At 42.9% G+C, this 27218-nt stretch overlaps 2 protein-coding genes across 3 annotated transcripts in view; one reads left to right on the top strand and one right to left on the bottom strand.

The window, feature by feature from the left end:
• The window catches only part of Appl2 (adaptor protein, phosphotyrosine interacting with PH domain and leucine zipper 2), a 41592-nt gene extending 19637 nt beyond the window's left edge, over window positions 1-21955 (top strand). Inside the window, exons 6-21 of the mRNA XM_042693231.1 lie at window positions 1027-1068; window positions 1181-1239; window positions 2338-2484; window positions 5705-5787; window positions 8056-8214; window positions 9727-9915; window positions 11319-11361; window positions 11443-11499; window positions 11582-11670; window positions 14809-14940; window positions 15077-15129; window positions 16467-16641; window positions 18093-18129; window positions 18277-18417; window positions 19531-19578; window positions 20881-21955. Of these exons, the coding sequence (XP_042549165.1) occupies window positions 1027-1068; window positions 1181-1239; window positions 2338-2484; window positions 5705-5787; window positions 8056-8214; window positions 9727-9915; window positions 11319-11361; window positions 11443-11499; window positions 11582-11670; window positions 14809-14940; window positions 15077-15129; window positions 16467-16641; window positions 18093-18129; window positions 18277-18417; window positions 19531-19578; window positions 20881-21015 (1589 nt within the window). The 3' untranslated portion in view covers window positions 21016-21955. The remainder of the gene's footprint in view (window positions 1-1026; window positions 1069-1180; window positions 1240-2337; window positions 2485-5704; window positions 5788-8055; window positions 8215-9726; window positions 9916-11318; window positions 11362-11442; window positions 11500-11581; window positions 11671-14808; window positions 14941-15076; window positions 15130-16466; window positions 16642-18092; window positions 18130-18276; window positions 18418-19530; window positions 19579-20880) is intronic.
• Window positions 21956-23894: 1939 nt separating this feature from the next.
• The window catches only part of Washc4 (WASH complex subunit 4), a 60733-nt gene continuing 57409 nt past the window's right edge, over window positions 23895-27218 (bottom strand). For both annotated transcript variants that reach the window (XM_042693069.1, XM_042693070.1), the window contains one exon: window positions 23895-26156. In XM_042693069.1, coding sequence (XP_042549003.1) covers window positions 26089-26156 — 68 coding nt within the window. In that variant the 3' untranslated portion in view covers window positions 23895-26088. The remainder of the gene's footprint in view (window positions 26157-27218) is intronic.

Below are 27218 nucleotides of genomic sequence, written 5' to 3'. Positions count from 1 at the left end.
CCTGGGATGATGATTCTTCCTAAATGGAGAACAAATTACTCATTAGTACTCAGAACAGAAACTTACTAGTGTTCAAGAAAAAAAAAAAAAAAGCTAATCAGACCATCCTTTCCTGATGACACAAGACATAAACTTGAAGTGTGTGGCCCAGTTCACATTTGAGTCCACACCAGAGGCAGGTTAGAACATGGTGTCCTGTTGGCTTCCATAGTAGTATTTGTCTTAAAGCTTCCACCCTTATTCTGTAATCTGAATAAAGATAACATGAGAGTTATTAACAAAGCTATTTAAAACTGTGAAGTTCAAAACCTGAAAACAGCTCCACCAGAAAGTAAAAGGTGGAAAGAAAGAAAATGCAGGAGGGGAAGGTAGAAAGCAGTCCAGTATTCAGACAGGGAAATATAACATCTGGGGATACTTTGGAAGCAAACTGAAAAAGAACATAGAAAATATGGCATGCTTGGTTGTGTTTGGATGATAGGAAGTGTCACTTTCTTTTCAGTGTCCCTGCATTTTTCATTGGCCTTTTTGCTGTTATGAGCTGGGATTGGTGTCTGTCACCCCTGTGGGATCATGGTTATTGGTGTTGGCTTGTGATCAGTTTGTCTAAGTTTGTCATTAACACAAACCTCCTGTATTCCTTTCTTTGTCCAGTGGTGACACATAAGTCAGATGTTAAAATGGCAGCAATAGGAGACCAAGGTTCTGGGTGTAGTCCTGATTGTATTCCAAGGAAGAACATAACAAGACAGGAGCTGAAGAATCAGAACTTAAATTTATACTGCGGGCCTTCATGAAGAGTACTGATGACCACTGTCTCCATGTCCCCAGAACCTGTGCCCGCTCTGAAGAGGAAGGGCTGCATGTACAGCTAGGGGCTCAGGGTGTGGCGTATGGCAAGATCAGACCTCAGCCACTACGCCAGGGCCCACGCAGAGCATATACTTGTCTTCTCAGGAAAGCAGAGCTCTGCTTGTCAGCTTCTATTTTCCTCTGCTCTAAGATGCTTTCTTTTCTCCTATTCAGAAGTCAGCACTTTGAAAGATCTTTTTGGACTCGCCAGCAATGGTAGGCACTTTCTCCATTCTTGGTTTGTGGGTTTGGTGATGTGGGGAGAAAATGGTGAGTGAATGTCCCTGCCTTTCAGTCTTCCTGGATTCTCAGATATCTTTCTTTTCAGAGCATGACCTCTCAATGGCAAAATACAGCAGGCTTCCTAAAAAGAAGGAGAATGAAAGGGTAAGTGTGCTCTATGTGTTATTTTCAGGTCATCTACTTAAGCTCCTCATGTGTCTTCCTCTTGGAATTTCGTGGCATTGTGGGGGTCCTGATGGGCTTCTATCTTTTTCCTATATGTGGCCCTCATAAATCTATCCTGTGTTTGCTAACTAGGCATTGACTTCCCTTAGCCTTTTCATCTGGCTTCTTTTGTACACCAACTTGCAGCCACTGTAAAAGTCTGTGTTTTTTAGGTTATTTTTAGTTGTACAGAGGAGTTGTAATTCAACATGTCAATTTATGCATCTTGATCATCACTCCCCAGCTTGATGCTCTGTCACATGTCCCTCGGGTCACATGAGTGCCTTGCCCACTTGTTGATAGGGTCCTCAGCCCCTGCTCTTTGCGGGTTTTGTTCCTGTCTAGACTGTTGAACACCTTTATGTACATACCTTTGTATTTCTGTTAGGCGATTTCCTTGGAATACAATCACGCATAATGCTAAGTGTCTGGCTTTTTATGCCTGCCTCTTTGTTGTTACCCTGAAGTGCTGCAGCATTGTGCACTGCTTCAGGAAAGCGCTGGCCGTGCAGCCTCACAGCACTGGGATGCTACCTTACTTTTGTATTTTTTGTTTAGTGTGTGTGTGTGTTTGCACGCGTGCATGTGTGTGTGTGTGCTGCTTCTGGGGCTTGACCTTCACCTGCTCTCTATTCCTGAGGTTTTTTTTTTTTTTTTGCCCAAGCCTACCATTCTACCACTTAACCCCCACAGCTTTACTTCTGGCTTTGTTTGTTTGTTTGATGCTCAATTGGAGATAAGAATCTCACAGACTTTTCTTCACAGGCTGGCTTCAAATGGCAATCCTCAGATCTCAGACTCCTGGGATCTCCAGATCGCAGATGCCTAGGATTATAGGCTTGAGCTCAGCCTTGGATATTTTTAATTGAGGTTTTTTTTTTTTTTTAGGTTTGGGTATAACCTTATCTCTGTGTTACTGTATTTGTCACAAAAATGGTTATAATGAACAAGCAAATGCGTTTTGAAGTTGCATCCTCTTGCAGAATTGTCATGCCCAGTAGACAACTTGAAGTTTTCCCTTCTTCACCTTTTAACCAGGTCAAGACTGAAGTTGGGAAAGAGGTGGCAGCTGCCCGGCGGAAACAGCACCTGTCGTCCCTTCAGTACTACTGTGCCCTCAACGCGCTGCAGTATCGAAAGCGGGTGGCTATGATGGAGCCCATGATAGGCTTTGCCCAAGGACAGGTAGGAGAGCCCTTTCTCCTGAGGGAGAAACAGAGGATCATCTAGAAAGAAGCAGATGCACAGCCTCCCTGGGCAATTCCTGGGATGAGGCACTTTGAAGAGTTTCCAGCTGGGCTATACCTTGTTTAGCTGGACCTATGGAGTCATTTGTTCAAGAAATGATGGCACAGGCCCAAGCCTTCCTTGGGGAAGAGTCTGCCTGGCCCTTTGTCTAGCGCTTTCTAAGTCATTCTGATCCAGATGAAAGCCCATCCTGGTCTGTTTTAGCAGTCAAAGCTCCCTGCTCTGGTTGGGATTGCTGGCTCAGAACCAGGCCTGTGCTTTTCCTTTGTTCCTTTCTGCACTGCCATGTTCACCCACACTGGGTTATTCTCAAAGGATTCATCCCTAAGCTTACTGCCAGTGTTTTACCCTGGCCTGGGTTTTATTTGGTCACATCCCTTCTATTTAGTGGTCTTAAGGTTGATCCACTTTAGGGATGAGGACAGGGCTGTTGTAGCACAGGACAAGAGTGGCGGGATGGTCGTGAGTGTGTCAGGCTAGCAGCACCACCCTCTCCTTTCCACTTGCCTCACTTCAACTACTGTAGCAACCACCAACCCTAAGCCCTCACTTGAGCGTGTGATAAGTACACAGAATCCTCTCTCACTGGACAGCCTAGGAACAGAAGCGGATGTGCGGAAGCAAAATGTTGAAAAGAATGAAGTCACCACGTTTAAGCAGCCTTCCATAGGAGCATCTTTTGCCTTTATAACACATTTTACAACATATTTGAAAAGAGATGCAATGTGAGTTTCACTGGGGAAAAGGGAAATAAGGGGTCCTGAAGCATCTGAGCTCAGCTGTCTTGTCCTCCTGTTATAGTTGTTACATTGGTGAGTGGGGAGTTCACTTAAGTCAGCGTATGCCTTCACAGGTAATATTTAAAAAGAGAAGAAGGGCTTTTCTGAGTAAAGCTGGCTTAGTCCACAACCACCACTGTTGGGGGCTTCCGTCCCCAAGTCCTTGAGAGCACTCAGCCTCTGCCTTGGCACTGTAATGGGCACTCGCTTGTCCCTCTTTCTCTTGGATGGACATACTCTCTATGTAGGGGTATAAGCACCTAGAACCAAGGAGAGTCTAAAAGACAAGCTCTCCAGTCTGATGGTCAGGGCTGTGGAGCTTGCATTGGAGGAGCGTCTTCACAAGGCCCAAAGGATGTTGATGCCAGCTGGTTCCATTCCTATGGTCAAGGGCTTCACCACTTCTTCTGGCCTGGGGTTGTAAGTGAGTGCTGTAGCCTCAGGAGATGTGGCTGTGGAGGCCTTTGCAGAGACACAGCCCCTGGCCCAGGTGGATGGAGCAGACAGAGGTCACCATTGCAGCTAGTGACAGAAGGATGGTGTCCATGCCTGAGGAAGATTTCAGGACATAGACAAAGTTAGTCCTTCCCTTACTGACTTTTAAAAGCCTAGTTATTTCCATGAGTTCACCCTGCAGGTGATTCAGGAGTGTCTGCTGTTCTGCCCTTGGAAGTCAGTATTCATGGAAGAAGAAGGCAGGTTCCCCTGCCTGATCTTAGCTGATGGTGGTGTAGCAACTGCACTCCTGCTGTTTCTTACGCCCATTGGGTGAAGACCGAATGAGGCGTCTCAGCACCTTTTGCCTTTGTAGAGGTGTAGCTTCTGTGGTCTTTGGCAAACAGGTTTGCAATTAAGTCATGATTCAGTCCTCATGCCTGCACAGTGAGGTTTTGCAATCTATATAAAGGCTTTTGAGCACATAAATGACCTCTTGCCTAGGCCTAAAAGGAAGTACTAGGTCACATGGCTGTAGAGGTCAGAATCTTCCATTCATCAGATGTTTTCAGGGACAATGTGGCCTCTATCCCGAAGAGCTTACAGAGTGATCAAACAACTAACTATGCCATAGGCTCAGAGTGACAACTCAAAGGGAAGTTATGCAGGAGAAGCACAGGAGAAGATCTCAGAATACTGGGCCTGTAGAAATGAAGAATGTTTAGATGTTGGATTAATATTGTTAACTGATGAGTGCCATGTTGGTATTTGACATTGCAGGGATTGAAAATGGCATTTACAGTGCTGATCTCTGTGTAATTCAAAGATCATGGAGCCAGAACATCCCATGAATGTTACCCTGAGTGAGAATAATCATGGTCATGTGATTTGACCCTGTGATAACTGAGGACATCACTGGTGTACCTGTTTTCCCAGGCTGCCTGCAGAGCAGAGGGCAGGATGCGATGATAGCTATTGTCTTGCTCACCAGGGCAAGCAAGCTGCTGGACCAGATGAGGGAATATCCTCACGGAATCCTCCTCTTTCTTCATGACCTTGGCTCATGACTCTTATCTGCCCATCATTACACATGCCAAATGGAGTGTTTCATTCCTAGTGTCCAGATTTTTGAAAGCCAGTAGCTGTACAGAATAGCAGCTTGTGATTTTCAGGGTGGGTAATTGTAGAAATCAGTAGTGCCCAGACCTGATCTCCCTCCTTCTTCCCTGAACTCTGTCCCACAGGATGTGTCAGGACACCCAGACCTTCTGGAAGTGAGTGTCACACCAGCGCACAGGAAAGAAGCATTCCTTCCATTTTAGTACTGAAAGCCAGCAACTGTAGTTTCATTTCCACACAGCACTGTCTCTCCTGGACAGAGAAAGAGTCCATTATAGAAAGCTAGGGAGAAGGGGCCTTTCCTGTGTTGAGCAGGTGCATAGTGCCAGGTTCCTGCCCTGTCCTTTATGCATGTAATCCCCTCTGATTTAATATCATGATTGGAAGAGGCTAATAGGGGTCTTTAATCCAGGTTTCTCGCTGCAGCCGCTAGCCTGGGTCCACAGCGGCTCAGTGAAGCAGGTTGGGCATATGGTAGTCTTCAGGGCTACCCCCTGAATGGCTCATGCTGGCCACAGCAAGTGCTCATCTGTTTCTTGCTGGTGTCACGTATCACCCTTGCACTTCATGTAGATAGAAAGGTGAATGGGACCTCAAGAAACTCCAGGATTCACGTAAGGAAATGGCTGCTACTATTAATTGCAGAGATAAAGCATTGAAATTACTGTGACTTAATAATGTACAAGGCACTTGCCTTTCATTATTCCTGCCATTTACACCTCTCAGCCGACAGCCAGAACCCTTTCCCTAGCTCGCCAGTGTGGTGGGCCTCACACTGAGGGACAGCCTCCATCACTTTTTTCATACCGTTTTCTTTCTTTCAGATTGATTTTTTTAAGAAGGGAGCAGCGATGTTTTCCAGTAGTATGGACAGCTTCTTAGCCTCGGTCGCAGGCATGATGCAAAGGTAATGCTGCTGTCTGGTTTGCCTTTCTGCTGAGTCAGCGTCGCTGGGAGGCAGGGCCTTTCTTCCTGTAGAGGGTTTCTCAGCCCCCTCTGTGCCGTGAACTCTGAGACAGTCCCTCACTTGTGAATGTCTGGGGAGCAGAGTTGAATTTAATGATTTCTACAGCTCCCAACTCATGTGAAGTGCAGGCAACAAAGAGGCAAATTAAAAATTAATCCCCACGGGTATTCCTTAAGTCCGAGTGACTGTTGTCAGGCTCGCTTTGTTAATAGTCAAGTTTCACGTGTCATAAGCTTTTGAGTGCCCTTTAGATTTGCTGTTTTCTTCTGAGGGAAGGGGATTAGCAGCCACAATTTTTTCCCTTTTTCAGAAATGCCTGCTGTCACGTTAACTTATATGGATGCCATGAGACAGTATGAGGCCGGGCCCCCTGGTTACTTTAACAAGCTGCCGTTCAGCCACCCACACTGACTGGATGGCAAGGCCGCCCAGGTCCTGCCTTCTCTCACCCTCTACCATGGAGCTCTCAGGTGGCCCCTGGGCTCCAGAGGGCCAGACTTGTGGCACCTAGAGGACAGAGGGGTGACTCCTTAAGTGCCTGTTATTAGTTCTGTGTGTATTTGTATGTGTGTGTATGTGTTTAAATATATACAAAATGGAAATGAACGTGGCACTTTATTTCATATGGAAAAAAGAAGAGCAAGTTGCTCATTTTCTTCAAGATACTACATTCCAAAAGCTTGAGGAAGCCAAGTAGCGGCCTGAAAGGCTGTGGAAGTAGAGACTGAACCCCAGGCAAAACCAGTGCCGAGTTGGAAGCATACTCTCCTTCCTGGGCCACTGAGCTGGCAGTAGCAAGTGATGCAGCTTTAGATTTATGATGGTGCCAGAGCAGCTGGTGAAATCTCTTTTGACTACTACCTTCTGGGAATGTTAGGAGAAAGTAAGAGAAGAGCCTGCTAATCTATCACCCCCCCCCCCCCTTGTTTTCAGTGTCTTCATCCTGCCTTAATTTTTCATTTCTGGTGATCACAATGCTTCACGCATTTCTGATGCACTTGAAGAGGAACAGTTGAAAGCAGTTACTCTCCTACCATGTTCCTTTGGATCCTGTCAGCCTTAGATTAGTTGTGTGTGTTTTAGCCTGTGAGTCTATGGGTGGGGAGTGCACAGCAGTTACTGTAAACACCCTGAACTTGTGTGCAGCATGTCACCCCAGTTTACACGTGTTTCTGAGGAGACACTCCTTACCTTTCATTAGACCCACAGAAGCTCAAGAGCCTCAGCAGTGCTCTTGGCCGTGCCAACTTTTTGCTGGAGCTCCTTTCTCTCAGTGACTAACAGGCTCAGCCAATGAGCCTTGTCCAGCCGTCAGGCCTAAGGTCTCCAGTGGTAGAGTGCCTTGTCATCCATTCAAATGGCAGAAAAGCCACAATTAACCTAGATAGTCTATTGCATCAAACAAGAGAAGTAAACTTCACCATGGAAGAGAGAAAATCCCAAGGCAATCACTTTGAGGAAACTCTCGACTTACCCCTTTATTCCCCTGATTTTAGGGTTCATGATCCTCTTAACACAGTGAAATGGGACACCACGTCTTCTGTTCATGTTCTCCTGCTCTCAGAAGTGGGCCATCTCAGGCTGATTGTGGCTAGGACTTTATAACCCACACCTGTCACCACTGGGTGGGGCGCCTGGTGATGCCTCATCACAGGGCAAAAGGGAAGGGGCTGCTGAGGTGAACGCTGCCAAGTTTCCTACACCTCGGCACACAGGCACAGGAAGCAAACGCTGTCGTACTGCAGCTGGCCTCTTCTACGCTCCAGGGGGCACCTGCAGCCAGTTCAGGGCTGTCACAGAAAGAATGCTGCCTGTGGTACTTGCCATCCACTTTCCCTTTTCTGTAGCTATCTCCACTGCCCCTTCTCAAACCAAGAGCTAGGCCACACAGCCTCGGGATGGCTTCTCCTAAAATCCATATTCACAGTTCCATACGTAGTAGCTCTTTGCTAGCAGTGAACTTGGTTAGCTGGGTTCAGCACCATCCGGGTGTTCCTGGTGTAGTTCTCAGTCTTACAAACACTTCGCTCTGCAGAACCAGGTCCCTGTTCTCTCTTGCTTTGGGGCTTCACTTAGAGGGTGGGGAACTACAGCTATGTGAGGCTGGTGGCTCCATCTCTAAGCAGGGAACTTTGGGGGATGGGATGGAGACCCTGCCTCCTCCTGAGTAGGCCTGTGGAGTGACCGATGAACCACATCTTATTTAAGCATTCAGGTGGAACTGGAAGCCGAGGTGGACAAGATGCAGGTGTCCCAGCAAGAGCTCCTCTCGGTCGATGAGTCTGTGTACACTCCAGACTTTGATGTGGCTGCACCGCAGGTCAACAGGAACCTCCTCCAAAAGGCTGGCTACCTGAATCTCAGAAAGTAAGAAGGCCACTGCCTGCCTCTCTCTAAACCCCCCCCTTCTCCAGGAAGTGGCATCTGTGGGCCATCTCTCAGGTGGCCACTGAGAGGAAGAGCTCCATCAGCACCACTCCGTGCCCAGAGCCCAGAGTGCACTGAGAGGTGGGGCTAGAACAGACTTGTGCAAACACTCCATGCCGTGGACTCCCTGACACCAGACCACTCCTGACTCTGGTCACTGTGACCATTTGTAATGACTTCTCTTACACTTTTTTTTTTTGGGGGGGGGGTCCAGTTGTGGGCTTGAACTCTGGGCCTGGGCGCTGTCCCTCAGCTCTTCAGCTCAAGGCTAGCGCTCTATCACTTGAGCCACAGTACCACTTACGGCTTTTTTCTTTTTGCTTATGTGGTGCTGAGGAATCGAACCCAGGGCCTTAAGCATGCAAGGCAAGCGCTCTACCACTGAGCCACCTTCCCAGCCCTCTCTTACACACTTATTATCCTGAGCTGTTTCCCTGGTCCCCTGTTGCTGGCAGGAAAAAAAACCAGAGACCTGCAGTAAGGCAAGGGTTGAATCAGAAAGCTTTCAGTCATATTCCTTCAGATTACATTTTATACTTAACACTCCTGTCTTTAACTGTCTATCGTGAATTTGACAGGGATGGTCAGGTCCAGCTGTTTCTAAGAGCAAAGGGAGGGGGGAGGGGAGAGTCCTGGCCTCTGAGAGACACATCTGGTGGGCTGAGCGTCCATCTCTGCATCTGAGACTGCACCTACTTCATAAAGTCCTTGTGAGGATTGAATGAGGCCACTGCTAGCACTGGGGGCTCTCAGAGTCAGCCTTATTTATTTCTAGAAATTACTGGTACACGATACCCAGTTCCTTGAACATAGCTGCCACTCTGTGTTTGGTAATCTCCACAGGATTGTCACAGAGCACTCCTAAGGTCTGAAAACTTGTGAAGATCACAAGTGAAATGCTTCCAGTAGTTCTGTAGAGGCTTTAAAAAATCCCACAAAGTTCTGTTGTTTTGTGCCAAGGAACTGCATTTTCTTCTTGTAAGCACCCCAGAAAATGAGAACAGCTTCCAGTTAGAGCGAAACCCAAGCTAGCAAGAGCTCCCAGGATTTGGGGGTGCGGCGGGGGGGAGGCTGTGGGCTGAGGTGACTGACTAGATTCAGAACAGGTAGGCTTTAAGCCCTGGAGGATGATCTTGCAGGTTTTCCGTTCCTAACTGTGATGGACTGATGTTTCTGACAGCTTGGAAGCTGAATATGGCTGGGTTGGGGGATAGGTCCATCCCACACACCTGTCTGGAGTCGGTGCTGGGAGCAGGGCCCATGGTTTCCAGGTCACTCAAGAGAAACTGTTATCTCTTCTGCTACTTTTCATGTGAGTGCTTGTCAAAGTGGTTTTGCTTTGATACAAAGACGTTATTTCTGAATGCTTCCAGGACCTTGAACAGGCAACCCAACTTGGAGGTGCCATTCCCATTTTCTAGTGCTAATGGGCTTTCATACATAATTTTACAGCAAAACCGGGCTGGTGACCACCACCTGGGAGAGACTCTACTTCTTCACCCAAGGCGGTAACCTCATGTGTCAGCCTAGGGGAGCGGTGGCTGGAGGACTGATCCAGGACCTGGACAACTGCTCAGTGATGGCGGTGGACTGTGAGGACCGGCGATACTGCTTCCAGATCACCACACCTAATGGGAAATCGTATGCTGCACAAATTTTATTTGGGAGAACAAGTGTAGTGACTGCCCCATGGAGGGTTTCTGAACTCATTCTCATGAGCCAGCTCTCCCTGTGAGAGGCCCCACTCGGGGTGTTGCTAAGAGAATGGTTTTCCCTTGTGTTCAGTATGATTTACGTGCCTTATTTAGGGAGCACTGGCAAGGATCTGTGTCTCTGGAATGGAAAGGGTCTGGTGTTCAAGTGATAGAAGTTGATTTGGAGAGAGAAGGCTGCGGCTGCTCGCAAGCACTTGGTTTCATGTGACAGTGTGATAGGGCTGAGGAGAACAAGTAAGAATATCTGAAGGGGCTCCTTTTACGGCCCAAACAGGAGGTACTTCAGCTAGTGCGGAATCCTCTCTTCCCACGTGGTCTCCACAAACCCCAAGGTCTCCAGAGGCCCCAAAGAGATCCTAGGCATGCACCTTGGCTGCTCTTTGTGTGTGCTGGTACTGGTACTAGGGCTTGAAGTCAGGTCCTGGACAGTATCCTTTAGCTTTTCTGCTAAGGCTTGTGCTCTACCGCTTAAACCACACACTTCTGCAGCATGGCAGCTCAGTAGAGATGTCACTCACAGCATATCTCATCCCACTGGGATGGCCCAGTGGATTCCCTTAAAACACTGCTGTCTAAGGAGTTCAGAGCCCAGGAAGTACCTCAGGGTTTGCCAGCCCGCAAGTGAGGAAGGCACTGGTCAGGATGGTGTGGATTGGCCCTTCTCTGACTTCAAAGCAGCCTTGGGCAGCCTCCTTCCTCTAAAGATGGTGATGGGCAGCAAGCTGGGAATGAAAATGCCTACATCCATCATGATGCCATGCAGTTACTCCACACCTCTGGGTCCCTAGGTCTCATCAGCTAGGAATAGGAATGAGACCTGTGTCCCCACCTGCCACAGATATGAGGAGCAAAGGAACTAGCAGAAGGCAGTCAGCATTATTGTTAGCATACTCCCTGCCATTCATTTGCTTAGAAGTACGTACGTGGATGGGAAGTGGCTGGGCCAGAGTCCCGGCTGTCTTACATCATCCAAGTCAGGAAGATGGTCCTCACTGCAGAACCACAAGCTCACACTAGACCGGAGGCCTTCTCGTTTGGCAAGCCAGTATTTGCTAGATGTCACCCAAGTGGATTACTAGGAGAGAGAGAGAGAGAGACACACACACACACACACACACACACACACACACACACACACACACACACACACACACACACACACACACACACACACACACACACACACACACACACACACACACACACACACACACACACACACACTTTTCCATCCCATGGTGCTGCTCTCCTGGTGCCTTGTCAGCTGATGAGAACATCCCTCAGTCTCTGAGGTCAGGGGAGCACTGACTGAGATGCCTTCTTTTGCAGGGGGATAACCCTCCAGGCAGAGAGCAGGAAAGAACATGAAGAGGTAAAGCTTTGTCTGTTTCACCTCTGGCTCAGTGTAGTGGGTAACTGTGGAATTCAGACTTTTTTCTAATGTCCCCTACAGTGGATATGTGCAATACACAACATCTCCAGGCAGATCTACCTGACTGAAAACCCAGAGGTAACTAGCCACTGCCTGCACCTGCACCTGAAGGTAGGCATCCCCCTTCTGGCCTGAGCGTGGTTTCTCCTGTGGCTTGTAGGCAGTCGCCATCAAGTTGAATCAGACGGCTCTCCAGGCGGTGACTCCCATTACAAGTTTTGAGAAGAAATCAGAAACCTCCTGTCCCAGGTAAATAAAGGATGAAGGGAAACTAGCTTTTGTGGAGCCAAACTATGGATTAGAGTTTCCCCCTAAGTTGTTACTTGATCCTTGTGGAGCAGAAGCAGTAACTGTGGCCTGGGATGCTAAATGTTTTGGCCACATTCACACCCCAGACAAGCACTGGAGTTAGGATTCACTGCTGATTGCAGTATCCCTATCTACTCCCTCATGCAGTAGGCAAGCAGGGGTCTGCCACACGTTCTGTTAGCATCAACAAAGCACCTCCCACACATCCATGCTACTGCCCACACCTTCCTGGCACACATACTAATATTTTCATATATATATTTATTTTATATTTTAATATTACACTATTGGTTTTGTAATTGTTTTAGTGACTGTATCACCCCATCTCTTATTAGCTATTGAGTATTTAGGTTGTCACTCCTTGGTTGATTGCTGTCATGAATGGTAAACATTTTCATGCATATTGCTTTTTTTGGGGAGGGGCAGTTGTGGAGCTTGAACTCGGGGTCTGGGTGCTGTCCCTGAAACTCTTTGTGCTCAAGACTAGTGCTCTATCACTTGAGCCACAGCACCACTTCTTCCAGTTTTTGAGTTAATTGGAGAAAAAAGTCTCACTGGTACTTTTCTGCCTGGGCCAGCTTTAAACCATGATCCTTAGATCACAGCCTCCTGGGTAGCTAGGCATGAGCCACAGGCGCCTGGTCATGTATACTGCTTTAAGATTTAAGAATCCCACCTTTTGTCCTAATGGGAGTTTCCATGTAGCTAAGTAGGGGTGGGTGTTGGATTTTCATATAATGAAAACATGGCATTGAAGGGCAAAGTAAAAGTATCACTGTATTTAGTGTCCCTCTTTCCGTGGCAGGGTAAAAAGACCTCCATCAAGTATCCTACAGATAAATGTAATGGCCCAGAGAAAGCTATTAGAAAGCTCAGTGGTTACATGGCTTCCTGGAGTTTTTATGCACCTATATTAGGTACACAAGAAGGAATGGTAAGGCCAGAGAAGAGCTTTGAGTCTCACTGTGGAACACTTTGGTGTCCTCCCAGGAGTGACAGCCAGTGGAGAAGTGAAGGTTATGGGGGAAAAGGGCAACATTCAGAACCAAGATTAGGAAAAAGGTTCTAAAACATTCAGGAGGATCAATTAGATAAGGACTGGTGGGGAAAAGGCGAGTAAAAGAGACCCTACAGGGTGTTGGACATGAAAGAACCTGACTGAACAGAGGTGACAGAAATGGGAAGGAGGAAACAAGCCTGAGAAACATTTCAGTGCCATAATGAAAGATTTAAGTTGCCACCAACAGCTTGCTGGTTAAGTGTCACTCTTACACAACACCATACGAAAGCAACTGAAAATAATTATCCAGTCAGTGCATAGATAATCCATTAGCTGTAACAATGTTGGTGGTAGCCATGTGGCACATACCTAAAAGATCAGTACTTGGGCGGCAAGAGTGTTGAAGGTTAGAGGCCAACCTGGGCTACACTGCAAGAGAGACCTCAAAAACCCACAGGCAGGGGATGTAGCTCAGTAGCAAAGTGCTCATTATGCACAAGACCAGAGTTGGAGCCCCAGCACTGTGGAAAATTTGCTGCTACACACCATGGAGAGAGCCCTAGACAGAGTTGGAGACATGAGTCTAATGGTAGCTTTGCCTGCACACAGCTAGATGTCTGTAAGCAAGCTACTAGCTCTTTGGCTCTCTTCTCAACTTTGTAACATAGGTGAGAAACCACAGCTTCCAATGCCTCATCTAGCTCCCACAGGCTGCCTTTCTAGGGTGCTGGTTATATGTTAATAAGTGACAGATTTGCCAAAAAGATGTATTGTATTCACAGACTTACTAGGTAGGTAACGGGCTGTTCTTCCCTGATCTAGAATAAGCAACTATATTCTTAGAAAGGACACTACAGAGGACAGAGAAAACTCCCACGAGGGAGAGGAAGGGGATGACCTTGGCAGTCAACTGAATTAAACCAAAGATTGGTCAAGTGATAGAGGTAGCTACTACCAGATGGCCTGACACTGTGTGGGGTGGGGTGAGTGGGGGAAATGCCTTTTATCTGCAGCTCATTAAGGATAAAGAAATGTTTTGATGATGGAGGAAAGCAGCACAGAACTCATTTACTCCAAAGCAAATATACATGGTCCCCCTGCATAATGATACCAACAAAAGGTAACAACTGCCTGTTACTTCTCCATATAGCTTCTCTACAGGCCTCTAAGGCATCTCTTTGTTCCAAGGCCACAGAATGTGTTACTATCCACATTCCATTCAATATGACCACCTATCAAATAACCTGTCATTTCCTACAATGCCTTCAGTCATTGACATATTTGGAAAATAGGAAAACATTGGCACAAAACTGTGATGGTCTTTTTATGTCCAGATATCAAAGAGTATCCATGACATCCTTCATATTTATACTGTAGCTGGGAAAAGATCTTAAAAGGTGAAGTTGCACTGCAAGCATCCTACCTCTAGAAGGGAAGATACATGGTGATACAGGATCAGCACAGTTTCCATGGGCAGAGTGCATGGGGGCGGGGGAGGGGACAGGGGAGGGGGCGGGCGCTAAGCTCAGGAGACACACTGGGTGCCCGCGGTACCTGTCTAAGAGCCACAGGAGGCCAGAGAAGGCACAGAGAGGTTTAAGCTGCTGCAGTAGGGGAGTGGTGATCTGAGCTGGCATTTGGGAGGAGTCCAGGACAGAACCTGCTGTGCCACAAGTGAGGAGCAGCTGGTGGCACAGATAGGGGAGCACCCTTGGAGGTGGAGGGTGGGTTAAGGAGGTAGAAAGGCAGGTTCTCCAGAAAGTATAGACACACTGTGAATACCAGGTCTTTCGCCTAACTGCTGAGTGCCTACTGTGTGCCAAATAATTAATGACTTACAGCTCCTCCCTCAAAAACCAGTCTCATAAGGAAAGAGATACAACAGATTTTTAACACACAACTCCAAATGCCGAGCAACCATCTATAGTTGGGAGACCTGAGATTATAAACCAAGGATATCAATAACATTTGAGGAAGACTTAGTATAGAATGGGTTGAGAGACTGATGTTTGTAAGTCCCACCAGCAAATAACAAACAGTTAAGTGTATTTGATTCTTTTTTCCTATTTATATTCCAGTCTGAACCTGAAAAATTCAGAGACAGAAAATCATACGATTCCTGCCACAGAACTGATAGCACCTGGAACACCTATTCAGTTTGATATTGTGCTTCCTGCAACGGAATTCCTCGATCAGAACAGGGGGAGCAGGTATGGGCTAAGGGAGGTCATTTCTGGGAGAAACAGACATAGATCTGAGTCTTTGTGGCTCCACCCACCAAGGATTACTGCCATACTGAGTTGCAGTGCAGCTGCCCTGACTGCTGACCTCTGCCTGTTTCCCCAGGCGCAGCAACCCTTTTGGTGAAACTGAGGATGACTCATTTCCTGAAGCAGAAGGTAAATGACTGTTCCTGCACAAAATGATGACAAGGGGCCACTGAAATGCCCTATGAAAGCATCGTCTAGAAAGCTACAATTTAGAATATGAATTCAAATGACTCGTTTGTTCTATGAAAATTTAGCACATGTCAAATTAAGTCAGGCCTTGGATTAAAAACAGATAGCTCAAAGATTTTCTTCAGTTGCTTTAGGATTAGCCACACCTCACTCCCTTTTTGGAGGTCCTACGCAGCAGTGTTGCCAATTCTGTTACCACATTCCTAGAAAACAAATTCAGGATCACATTGAATGTCATCTTGGTGAATTACAAATGCTATGTTATTTCATTTAATACATCCAAAGCACAAATAACTTGTGCTTGAGTTTGAAAATGATATTGAAGATTGGTTCAAATTCACATTTTTGTTGATTTATATTCTTCTGACATAAAACTGGATGAATGGACCATAATCTACTCAGATGAGCAGATTTTGAGTCCTTACTCAAGGCAGTTTAGTAATGAGAAGTGCTACCAATGCCTGAAATACAAGAGAATGCCATTAGAATGAAACTCCTTGCTTATTATTGTTAAAAGGAGTAAAAATGTCTTAGCTCTTTTAGAGATGTTAATAGTCTGTGAGTCAAATTAATCTCTATGTAAAAACCTGACGAACTTTTTAATAATCCATCCTATGTCATCAGGTCCATAGAAGGCTAGCAGTGGTCCTGAGTTCACACCAAGGGCTGCCACAAAACGAAACAATGGGCGTAATCACTTAACATTATCCCAGTTTATTTTCCTAGCAGGGTTTTTAAATCCTTAAGTTGTTTTTAGGGACAAAAAAAAAGCGTGTCCGTTTAAAATGATAAGTAAATGAATTCTTGTTTTCACTCTTAATCAGCATGTCTCAGGCTATATGCCATTATCCAGAAGTCATCAGCTCTTCAGAATCAATAAGCAAACTGCTTCAGTTTGAGATCTCTGTTAGCTTATAAGACAGCATGAATTGTGTGAGACCCTAGGTCTCCCTTCCCACAAACACTGCTATCTGGGCCAAATAGTGGCTTTTCTAACAGCAAGTAGAAACGCTCTTGAGATTTAGTTCTTGAAAGAAGTTCATCTGATAACTAAATTCATTTTATAAAATTTTTAAAGCCTTTCTAATGTATTGAAGTAGTTCCAAACTGACAAATGCAGACAATAGAAGATTCAGAGCTTTGGCACAACCAGACAGCTTTGGCGTTAAATGCCCTTTATAGACACCTTCAGTCTCTTCACAGTGGGGCCCTTGACACGGACTGCAGATCACTAGCAGGAGCCAGTATGACCCTGAGCAGAGCTTGCTCTCTTGCAGATTCCCTTTTGCAACAGATGTTTATAGTTCGGTTTTTGGGATCCATGGCAGTTAAGACAGACAGCACGACTGAAGTGATTTATGAAGCTATGAGACAAGTACTGGCTGCTCGGGCTATTCACAACATCTTCCGCACAACAGAATCCCATCTGATGGTTACCAGTCAAAGTCTGAGGTACAGTTTCCTTTTCAGTTTCTTATGCTTACGTTCATCGGAATGTTAGTGCTAGAATATCTGGTTAGATGAAGGTGCTTTTTTTGGTTTTACTCCTAACCTCTTCTTTATTTTGGTTTTATACGATATAAAAGATGTTCCCTTAAAACAGGAATTGGGGAAGTGGCACTGTGGTTTAAGTGGTAGAGCACTATCCTTGAGCACAAAGAGACTCAGGGACAGAGCCCAGGCCCTGAGTTCAAGCCCAAGCAGAATAAGGTTTACAATGAAAAGTGCTTTAGAGAATGGCAGAAACTAAATGAGAATGTCTGTTGAAGTCTTGGTTATGCCTTTTGACACACAGTTATCAAGCAGTTTCCATGTGCTAGTCCTTTGTAAATGTTTTAAATATGCAACTCATTCATTCCTTATGACAACACTAAAGTATTCCAATTTTATCTGCTTAATTTGACCTGGGCCTATGGGTCATGGAGCCAGCTACTTTCACTGTAAGACCCTTGGTAAAGAGGTCAAATAACTTGCTCAAGGTGGTACGGCTAAGAAATGCTGACACCAGGCATAAACCCACACCCTCTGCTCTAAAGCAGTGCTGTGCCAGAGACACAAAGTAAGTCCTCTATGTAATTCTAGTTTTCCAGCAGCCATATGTTCACGTAGATCTTACTGCCCCAAACCCAATCATGTAGTTCATGTTGCTTTGCCTCATTTTTACCCTTTTCAGTTAGTGGTGGTAGTCAATTGTTCTTGGCAAATTCATGTTCCTTCTTCATTATTGCTAATTGTTAAGAACAGTACTCAAAAACTTTAGTAAGGCTGGCCTTGAATAAGACCCTTTAAATCCCTACCGCATGAGAAGCTGGGATTACAAATACCACATCCAGTGGTTAAAGTCAGAACAAGCTAATTCAATACTTAAAAGTTTAATTCAAGTAGCCAGTGAATGTTTGTTGGGAAGAAGACAGAACAGAGTATGATCCATCCATATTACGAATAACTTAGAAAACTGTATAGAATGCTGCCTTTTTAAATCTGGTCCTGGAGTTCAAACTCTGGGCCTGAGCACTGTCCCTGAGCTTTTGGCTCAAGGCTAGCACTCTACTACTTGAGCACCACTTCTGGCTTTTTCTCAACCTCCTGAGTACCTAGGATTACAGGCGTGAGCCACCAGCACCCAGCTTGCTTTTTTTTTGATAAGCACCAAAATCCTGTGAACTCACTTCTTCCATATTGTATCTAATCAAACTTTCACTGTAAAGACCCTAAATTTCAACTACAGTTTCAGCAAAGGCAGAAACCATGGCACACAGATAGCCACAAAGAACTCCCACTTCAAAACGGCCTTATTTTCATGTGAGGGCATTCATGACATTTCATTCTGCACCTTTACAGGGTCTGCTAAGACAAAAAGTTCATACAACATTTGTAACGTAATGAATCTCTTAAAATTTCAGGTTGATAGATCCACAGACTCAAGTGTCAAGGGCCAATGTAAGTACCTCCTAAATCACCTGTAAACACAACACTTAAACAATTTGCCATGGATTCATGAGGAGTCCATTATTTTCCATACCAATTAGCTTTGTCTGTCTGAATTCCACTTGTGTGACTGTTGAATCTGTTCCTTTCTCTCATTAGTTTGAACTTACCAGTGTCACACAGTTTGCTGCTCATCAGGAAAACAAGAGACTGGTTGGCTTTGTCATCCGTGTTCCTGAGTCCACAGGAGAAGAGTCTCTGAGCACATACATTTTTGAAAGCAACTCAGAAGGCGAAAAGGTCTTCTTTTTTCTTTTGTAAATTCTGTAATATTTCAGTTGAAACAACTCTACCTTTGATGCTTTTTTGCACAGCCCATTGCATAGCTTAGTCAATTATTCTGTGCATCTCTGGCCAGTTCAGTAATGCTACATAGGAAAACTCTACTCAAAAACAAAGAAGACTGTGTTAAAATCTTCCCTTGGGAAAATAAACACACAATAGGTTAAGGACTGAGGGTATGGCTCAGGGAGTAGAGAGCCTGCTTAGAAGTGCAAGGTCTGGTTTCTATCCCTAGTACCATCACCCCTAAAGATCTAATTGTTTAGTAAGATATCAAGAAATGGTAAAAGTAGTTTCTTCCAGTAGTCTCAACAAAGTCAAGGTACAGGACAGCAATAAGGGAATCTGAGCCATTCTTGTTTCTAAGAATGTGATGACCACATCCAGTTCTTAGAAATTCATCAACATGAATCATTCCAGGACTGGAGGCATGGCTCAAGTAGTGGAGGGCCTGCCTTGCAAGCTCAAGGCCCTGAGTTTAATCTTCAGTACCCCCTGCCCTAAAATTAATCAATTGTTCTTTTCTTTTTTCTTTTTTTGTCACTCGTGAGGCTTGAACTCTGGCTTGGGCTCTTGTCCCTGAGCTTTTCAGTTCAAGGCTAGTGCTCTATTATCTGAGCCATAGCTCATTTCTGGTTTTCAAAGCCCAAGCTGGCTTTGAACTGCAATCCTCAGATCTCAGCCTCCTAAGTAGCCAGAATTACAAGTATGAGCCACCAGTGCCCGGCTCTCAATCCTTTTATTACATGTCTGGTTGCCACCCTGTATATGAACATTAAGTAGCTTATTATGAGAGGGAAAAAATGTTCCGTTAGAAATTTTAAACTTTGGATTGACTTAAGTTTTCACTCACCTGGAATATTTTGTCCATGGCAGTAACTGGTAAGAGGAGGTCAGTGGTGTTGAACTGCATGAAACTTGTCAGTGGTGTTGAACTGCATGAAACTTATCTGCTGTAGCCAATCCAGTCTGCCATGTGGATGTGAGCAGTCGCTCACATACTCTCTGTGCCTAGAATTTTTCTAATGCATTTCTACCTTTGCCAAACACTACTTTTCTTGTCTTTTGCAGATATGTTATGCTATTAATTTGGGAAAAGAAATTATTGAGGTTCAAAAGGTAAGGAGAATTTCAGTGCTGGTTTAACAACTGCTCAAAAGATGTCATACAGTAAAATTCTCAAAAAGGAAGTGATGCTTCTGAGATACTGTAAATATGTTTAGGATTCCCTTTAAGCATTCTATAACCACCAGACATCTGTGACCAGCTGCTTAAACACATTCACTAACACATCTGTACTTAATAAGTAACACTGCCACAGCTCCTGTCTTGTTAATTTTCTTGCTTGCATACTTGTTGGCTAGATTTCTTCTCTTTCATAGTAAGATGATACAAACTTAAGTACCCATCATGTGCTCTATAGCCTAGCTCCTCAGAGGATCATCACAGGCCCAGCAGCAGAGAGATACCACGTGGGAACTTACTAGAAATGATCAACTCAGCTCCTTGTCATTCAGCACCTCACCGTCTTTCATACATCCATCAATATTTGAAAAGACTAATTGGTATAAGAAAAATCCTGGAAATATAGCTGTGAATAAGCTCTGTCCCTTCCCCAGAAGGCTTCTTGTTCCACAATGTCTGGAAGAATTTTTGTAGTAATAGAAGTTATCTAAATGTGCATTACTTAATATACGAAGTGCACATGGCTAAAAATAAAATTTTTAAATTTAAGTAATTAACACATAAGCTACCCTATGAGTGCACTTAGCAACATATCTGATATAACTACAAGACAGAAACTTATTTGTAATTGGTTTATACAGGGATTGAACCCAGAGCTCATCCAGCAAACACTCTAACACATGTGCTATGTCATCAGCCTTTTTGTTTTTTTGAAATAGTGTTTTGCTAACTTTGTCCCTGCTAGCCTCAAACTTGTGATGCTATATCCCTGGGATTACAAGTATGTGCTGCCATGCCCAGTTGGTAGAGGTCAGAGGTCAGCATACTTCTATAAAGTGGCCTTTGTCTTACAGGCTTATCATCTCAACTCAGCTAGTGTATGAACAAATGGTCATGGTTATGCTCCAGTACAACTCTTATTTATAAAAACAATTGGGACCAAACTCCTGATAAAGACTAAAAGACGAAAAAGAGATTTAAGATAAAAGATAGGTTTTGTGAAGGAAGTTCCCCTTTGGACTCTATTTCGGAAGATGGTTATGAATAATAAATGACATTCTGGCTGACAAGAAGAACTTAGCTGAGATTCTAGAAGTAATGCCCTTGCGATTTCACACAGGTTAAGAGCAATGAGGCAGATTACAGAACACACTGAAAGGCCAAGCCAGGGGGGGGGGTCTTAAGTACATCTTAAGCTTTTTCCTTTTTTTCTCTCTTAAACTTTCCTAACTTCAGGATCCAGAAGCACTGGCTCAATTAATGCTGTCTGTACCACTAACTAATGATGGAAAATATGTACTGTTAAACGATCAACCAGATGACAATGGTGGAAGTCCAAGTGAAAATAGAGGTGCAGAATCTGAAGCATAACTCACTGGGGCGTGTGGGGAAGACACACAGAAGGAGAGCTACCTCGCTAAGGGTTCTCAACTTCTCTGATGCACAGGCACACTGACCTGGTTTCAGAATGCTGACAAGCGTTTGTGGAATGTACCCCTCGATGTCTTGCTACTGAGACTTGGGAGGGAGACAATAAGAAATGGGTGACAACGTTTCTACTCTCTACAAATGTTATTTTAGGTGCTTTGTGGTAAGTCTTTTCGTTAGACTGCATTATTTAGTGCTCAGAACAAAAGCTATGAAAATGCATTGTTTGGATGTCATCTCCAGTATCTTTTGTAAAAATAGCAAAAGCTGAGATTTAAAATACTAAATATTTCCTATTAATATAATCTATTTTTGTATTTTACTTAATGAATCTTAAGTGCCTGTCATTCTTGATGTAATTAAGTTCAGTCTATCTCATAACTGGACCTCACAGCATTACATTACTCTGTAGTTAGGTGACAAGCAGTAGTAGAGATGCAGGTCTAGTTCTGATAACTTCCAGACATCATGCAATAAAAAGAGTAGCAGGTGAATACCACAAAAGATGTTTTACAAGAGACTCTTAGAGAACCAGCATTCATTCAAAACTGTAAGGTACTCTTAGATGTGACTTTAGTGGATATTTCCTGTGGCCAGGGTACAACTCTACTAGTTCCTGTTTCTTCTGAGCCAGACCCTCAAGTAAGGGACCAATTAATTTTAAAACTTACTTGAAGCACAGCTGCTTGTGGGGCATGGTATAAAGTTTTATTTCTACCCTGGTATTTTTGGTTCCTGGAGCCAATCCACTCATCTATCCCCCCTAATTATGAAACAAGTGTAAGGATCTTGAATTGGTATAGTGTGTTTAATTGTAACCAATTTCAACCGACTCCTTTTATCTTTGTAATACTAACATAGCAATAAAAATTACCATTCTGTATCTTTTACTTGTTGTGGTTATTTTCTAGATTATCCTTAGAAGAAAAAAGTAAAGTCAGTTCTCTAGTTCTAAGTTAATACCCCAAAAAAAGATATAAAGAAATCCAAGAAAAAAGAGACTATAAAATACTTCTACTCAACATGTATAGAACATTTTTTTAATGGTAAATGAATCACAATTTTCACAACCTCTCAGGATGCTGAAGAATCCATTCTTTTCATGTGCATACTATGGGAGGCATGGTGAAAGATCTACAACAGTATGAGATTCTACATTGTCAAATTAGTTCAGTGTTCATCAGGGACTAAACAGATTTGCACAGCATCGCTGTATTAGATTAGTAGATCCTCTGACAGGCTGAGCTAAAAGTCCCCTGGAATTTTTCCAGTGGAAGGAATGGTGGAATGGGAAAATTTTCAGTATTATTATTTGAAATCTTTGACAACCTACTAAACTGTTCTTAACATCTAAAAGCCTTGCTTTAAGACAAAAACAAAAACACTGAAACTTACTTTAAAAAAAAAAGTACTGAAATGTCCCTAACTAAAAGAAGGTATTCCAAAATGTCTACAACATGAAGCTGAAAAGACAATCGAGCCAAAATCTTTAAGGCTCATTACAGTCTACCATTTACTTTTAGTGAATGCAGCATAAAAAGTAACATGAGCTGGGCGCCGGTGCCTCACATCTGTAATCCTAGCAGCCCAGGCAGGAAAGTCCCATGAGATTCTAAACCAGAAGTGGCACAGTGGTTCAAGAGGTAGAGTGGTTGCCTTGAGCTGAAGAGCTGATGGACAGCGCCCAGGCCCAGAGTTCAGGCCCTATGACCGGCAAAATAATAATAATAATAATAATAAAAAGTAACATGATGCCATCATTTCAGCTTCCTCAAATTGTAGACATTGACAACCATAGAAGACAGAAGGGCAGCAATTAGACATTTCTCTAGCACAATACTCAACAAGATTGCATCTCTGGCATCCAGGGTAGTACTTAAAAGGGTTTCAAATTGTGCATGGAGATCCCTACCTGTAATACCAGCGCTTGGGGGACTAAGTCAGAAGATGCATAACTGGAGACAGCCTGGGCCACATAGTAAGTCCCTGTCCTCCCTCGCTAAAAAATACTGCCAGACAGTAGTGACTCATGTCCATAATCCTAGCTACTCAGGAAGCTGAGATCTGAGGATTGTGATTTGAAGCCATCCTGGGCAGGAAAGTCTGAAACTCTAATCTCCAGTTAACCACCAGGAAACCAGAAGTAGTACTGTGGTTCAAAGTGGTAGAGCCCTAGCCTTGAGCAAAATGCCCAGGAACAGCACCTATGCCCTGAGTTCAATACCCAAGACAGACAAAGTAAAAATCAAAACCTTGTTTATCAATATTTCGGTTTGATTCATGTTTATAGATAAAAACACTCTGACACACTAAACAACACATACTTAGGGTCCCTTTCCAGGATGAGAATTTGAAATAACTTCATGTTGGTTCTTTTTATTTGAAAATATGAAGCTATGAAAAGATCAAGGGTGTTTCTTTCCTCTATAGGAAAGAATACAAAAGTTCTTTACCTGTGATACACAAGAAGACCCAATCCCAACGTTATATTTATGTATAAATGAGATGTGCATAATAAAGCATTTTTAAGAAAGGCTCTTGCTATCATGAAGATGAGGTCAAGTGAATGTGTTTGTGTAACTGTGTGTGGTGGCACTTGAGTTTGGGTTTGAGCTCAGGCAAGTACTCTACTAAAGTGACACCTCTAATCCTTTTGCTTTAGGCTGTTTTTCAAGTGAGTTTTGTGTTTTGCCCTTGAAGACAATCACATGCAAATTTTTGCATAGAGATTACTTGTACTTTGATTTAAAGGGACTTCAGAAAGGTTCATATTAAATACTGGCTTAAGACATTCAAACTTTGACACAGACATGCAGAAGAAGGAAAGTTTTGAAATTATATTTATTAATGTTTTTATACATACTGTATTCTCTTAGAATTGGGGGGAGGGGGAACCTCCACTCAAGTGAGGTAACAAGCGTGCCATCTTTTACAAAATTTGATTAGAACAACAATGGTATGGTTAGTCTTTAATTCCTGAGGATTTGAACATTGCTAAGTTTTCTGTGACCTTACAACTAATGCTCAAATTAATTTTTAGATTATAATGTCTACAATATATTAACAGTAATGTTAGCAAAAAGAAAACCATCATCCATCATCCATGTATGTATTAACTCAGTTGTGAATATATGAAGTCCTGTTGCTCTGCAACCTAATATCATTTATATATTTGTCATTTCAAACACTGTAACTCAAGGATATGGATGTATAATTTATCCATGATAACTTCAATGACATTATTTTGAACTAAAGGTAAAATAGTCTGACTTTCTCCTCAATTGTAGGTATCTGGCAATGAACCAGAGTGTTCACTCTAGGCATCTAGAGTCAACAGTGAACTCTAATATTGATACAAGAATTCATTTTCATGTGGTGTAAAAAACAAAGAACATATGACGCTCTTCTAATCAAAACTTCCTGTTAAAGGGGATGCTTTCAGGAAGTCAAAGAAGAAAAATACAACAATACTGTTGCTACGAAATATTGACTATAATTTGATATAATCAAATCCAGTATCAATATAAACATTTATAATAATGAAAATATAAATTAGAAATTATGCAGCATGCTTTAGGGCCATTTCTACAGTTAATATGAATTAGAAATATTAAATGCCTTTAGTCCTTCCGTTATCCATTAATTCAGTAAGCCACGTTTACAAAATAAGCAAAAACCATTTCCTACATATTCTGTTTCCTCTGACTTAACAGTGAAAGTATTTATTTGGGGCTGGGAAAGCTACCCTGGACGCTAACCGATAAATAGAGACAGGGCACTGTATGCGCGTTCCAGAATCTGCATTCAGAGAATAATGTTATAATTCTAACAATGTTAGAATTATTTCCAAGATTTAGCCAAAGAAATGTTTAACAAGCAAATGTAATAGAAAGACCAAACATCTCCCAAAATGATGTATTACATACAAATTTTTAAACTTTCCTTTTCATTATAAAGATGTCACTTTATTGTACTTTAAAAGGCCATGATTAACCCACTTAACTAACGGACCTTTACAAAAATAAAGCTAGTAGCTTACTAGGAACTAAATTTACTCAAAATCTAATACTTTTTTAAATTAGCAAGTGATTTATTATTAAGAGTTTTATCCTCACAGTGGTAAATTTTTAAAAGCTTGCCAACAGTGCAATTAGTATTTAATTGTATCTTAAATTATGACTGATGAAAAGAAAAATTCTGCCCAAACCATCACCAAGATTTTGTTTAATGTAGAAGAAACCTGAGTTTGGATGTAGAAGTTATTCAATTTTTTTCTGGTATCATACAGACTGCCTTCAAATTGAAAATAAGCTTCAAGCAGGACTCTATGGCTTTATCTGAGATTTTGAGTATTAAGTAAATCTTAAATTTAAAGCAGTTGTTGGAGGTTAAATGTTCCCAAAGCAATGTAAACTAGTTTCAAAACGTCTCATCAAAGACATCAGCAGCTCTTGTGAGTCACATGAAATTAATAACGCATGATCATCAGTTCTTCTGTACAAAGAATACATAACACTTGTGCCTCAACTCTAGCATCAAAGCCATTTTCATATATTATTTTCATAAGCATATTAATATGTATGCTTCATGAATTTCAAGCTCAAATCTTTGTTTTAACATGTTTACTGGCTATATAAAATATATGCACTGACTTTGCAATGAATGGAGATACAGATGAAAGACCTGTGTAAATATGAATTACACACAAGATTACAAGAGATCTGAGGCGACAGTTTAGGAGTTCGGATCTGCCCTCCTCTAACTTCATTTTAAATTACTGCTCCTAGGAACATCTTCCAGCCTAAGGTCCAAGCAGAAGTCTAATTTTAAAATCTTATTCTCAGTCTTTGAAAAGTAGAACTTTCTAAGTTTTAACTTTAGAGGGCTGCCTTAAAGAGCTGCAAAATGTAAATACCTTCCAGATATGCATCCCAGGAAACAATTCATAATAGCTTATAACATCCATTTCAGTGGTAAAAGTTATGAGCCAATTCTGAAGACTTCATACCATCAACTTCATTTCACAACAGGATCGGCAGTCACAGTGCTGTCAGACACATCTCCATTGCCTGTTTTAGTTTCTTCTGGAAGCGTAATGAAAATAACAATGGACATATTTGTGTTCATTTAATAAAAAATGAATTAAGATACTAACATTTGTGAATGTTACACTGCTAAGTTTTAAGAAAACTTTACACCATCAAGTATTTCTTAATCACAAGTTGTATCTAGCTATTTTGTTGTTGTTTTTTTAAATATAGGCTACATACTGGTAAAGACTGACTGGTTCTTAATGGGAATGTGGAGTTGAGAAGTTAAGAATTGCCTCTGGGGTGGGGCTTCAGTCTGCTTGAATTCCTGTCTCCTGTGCAGTTTGATAGCCCTCATAGAAGGAAGGCATGCACTCCTACTTCCTCCAGGAAAGCTGTCACCTTAGGGTAGGTGCCCTGTTGTAACTGAAAGAAACATTGTCCAAATAACTTCCCATTTTCTAAAGCAGTTTTTTTTTATTATTGATTTGTGATTAGAATGAATTTTAACAGTACTTTGAATGTTCTTCACTAACAGAGGAAAACTATTTAAGTAATAAGCAACTTTGATTACCTCCTGGAACAATCTTCAGCTAAAAAATACAGTTTTAAACAGAAAAATGCGTGACCTGGACATGTGAGTGAGATATATCAAACAGAATCTTAAGGTTCTGAAAGTTCTTTAAGAAGAACAGACCAAGCCAGGCACTGGTGGCTCATGCCTATAATCCTAACTGAGATCCTCAGATCTCAGTTGAAGCCAAGCTGGGCAGGAAAGACTATGAGACTATTATCTCCAATTAAGTACCAGACTATTATCTCCAATTAAAACCAGAAGTAGCACTGTGGCTAAAAGTGGCAGAGCACTAGCCTTAAGCAAAAAAGCTCAGGGACAGTGCCCAGGCTCTGAATTCAAGTCCCATAACTGAAAAAAAATAAAAACAAAAAGTAGACCAAAGAAATGAGCCTGTAGGATTAGGTGGTAGCTTTTATTTATTTACTTAAGTGTCATTTTTACTTGCAGGGTTTTCCCAGCACTACTATATTCCTGATATCACAAAATGCAGGAGCAAACATAAGCAATAACTGAGTTTCTCCACAATTTAGATTATACAA

The sequence above is a fragment of the Dipodomys spectabilis genome, unplaced genomic scaffold, assembly GCF_019054845.1.
Source record: "Dipodomys spectabilis isolate Male_0828 unplaced genomic scaffold, ASM1905484v1 ptg000163l, whole genome shotgun sequence".
Lineage (NCBI taxonomy): Eukaryota > Metazoa > Chordata > Mammalia > Rodentia > Heteromyidae > Dipodomys > Dipodomys spectabilis.
Note: the sequence above shows the minus strand (reverse complement) of the source record. Positions and strands in the feature narration are given on the sequence as shown.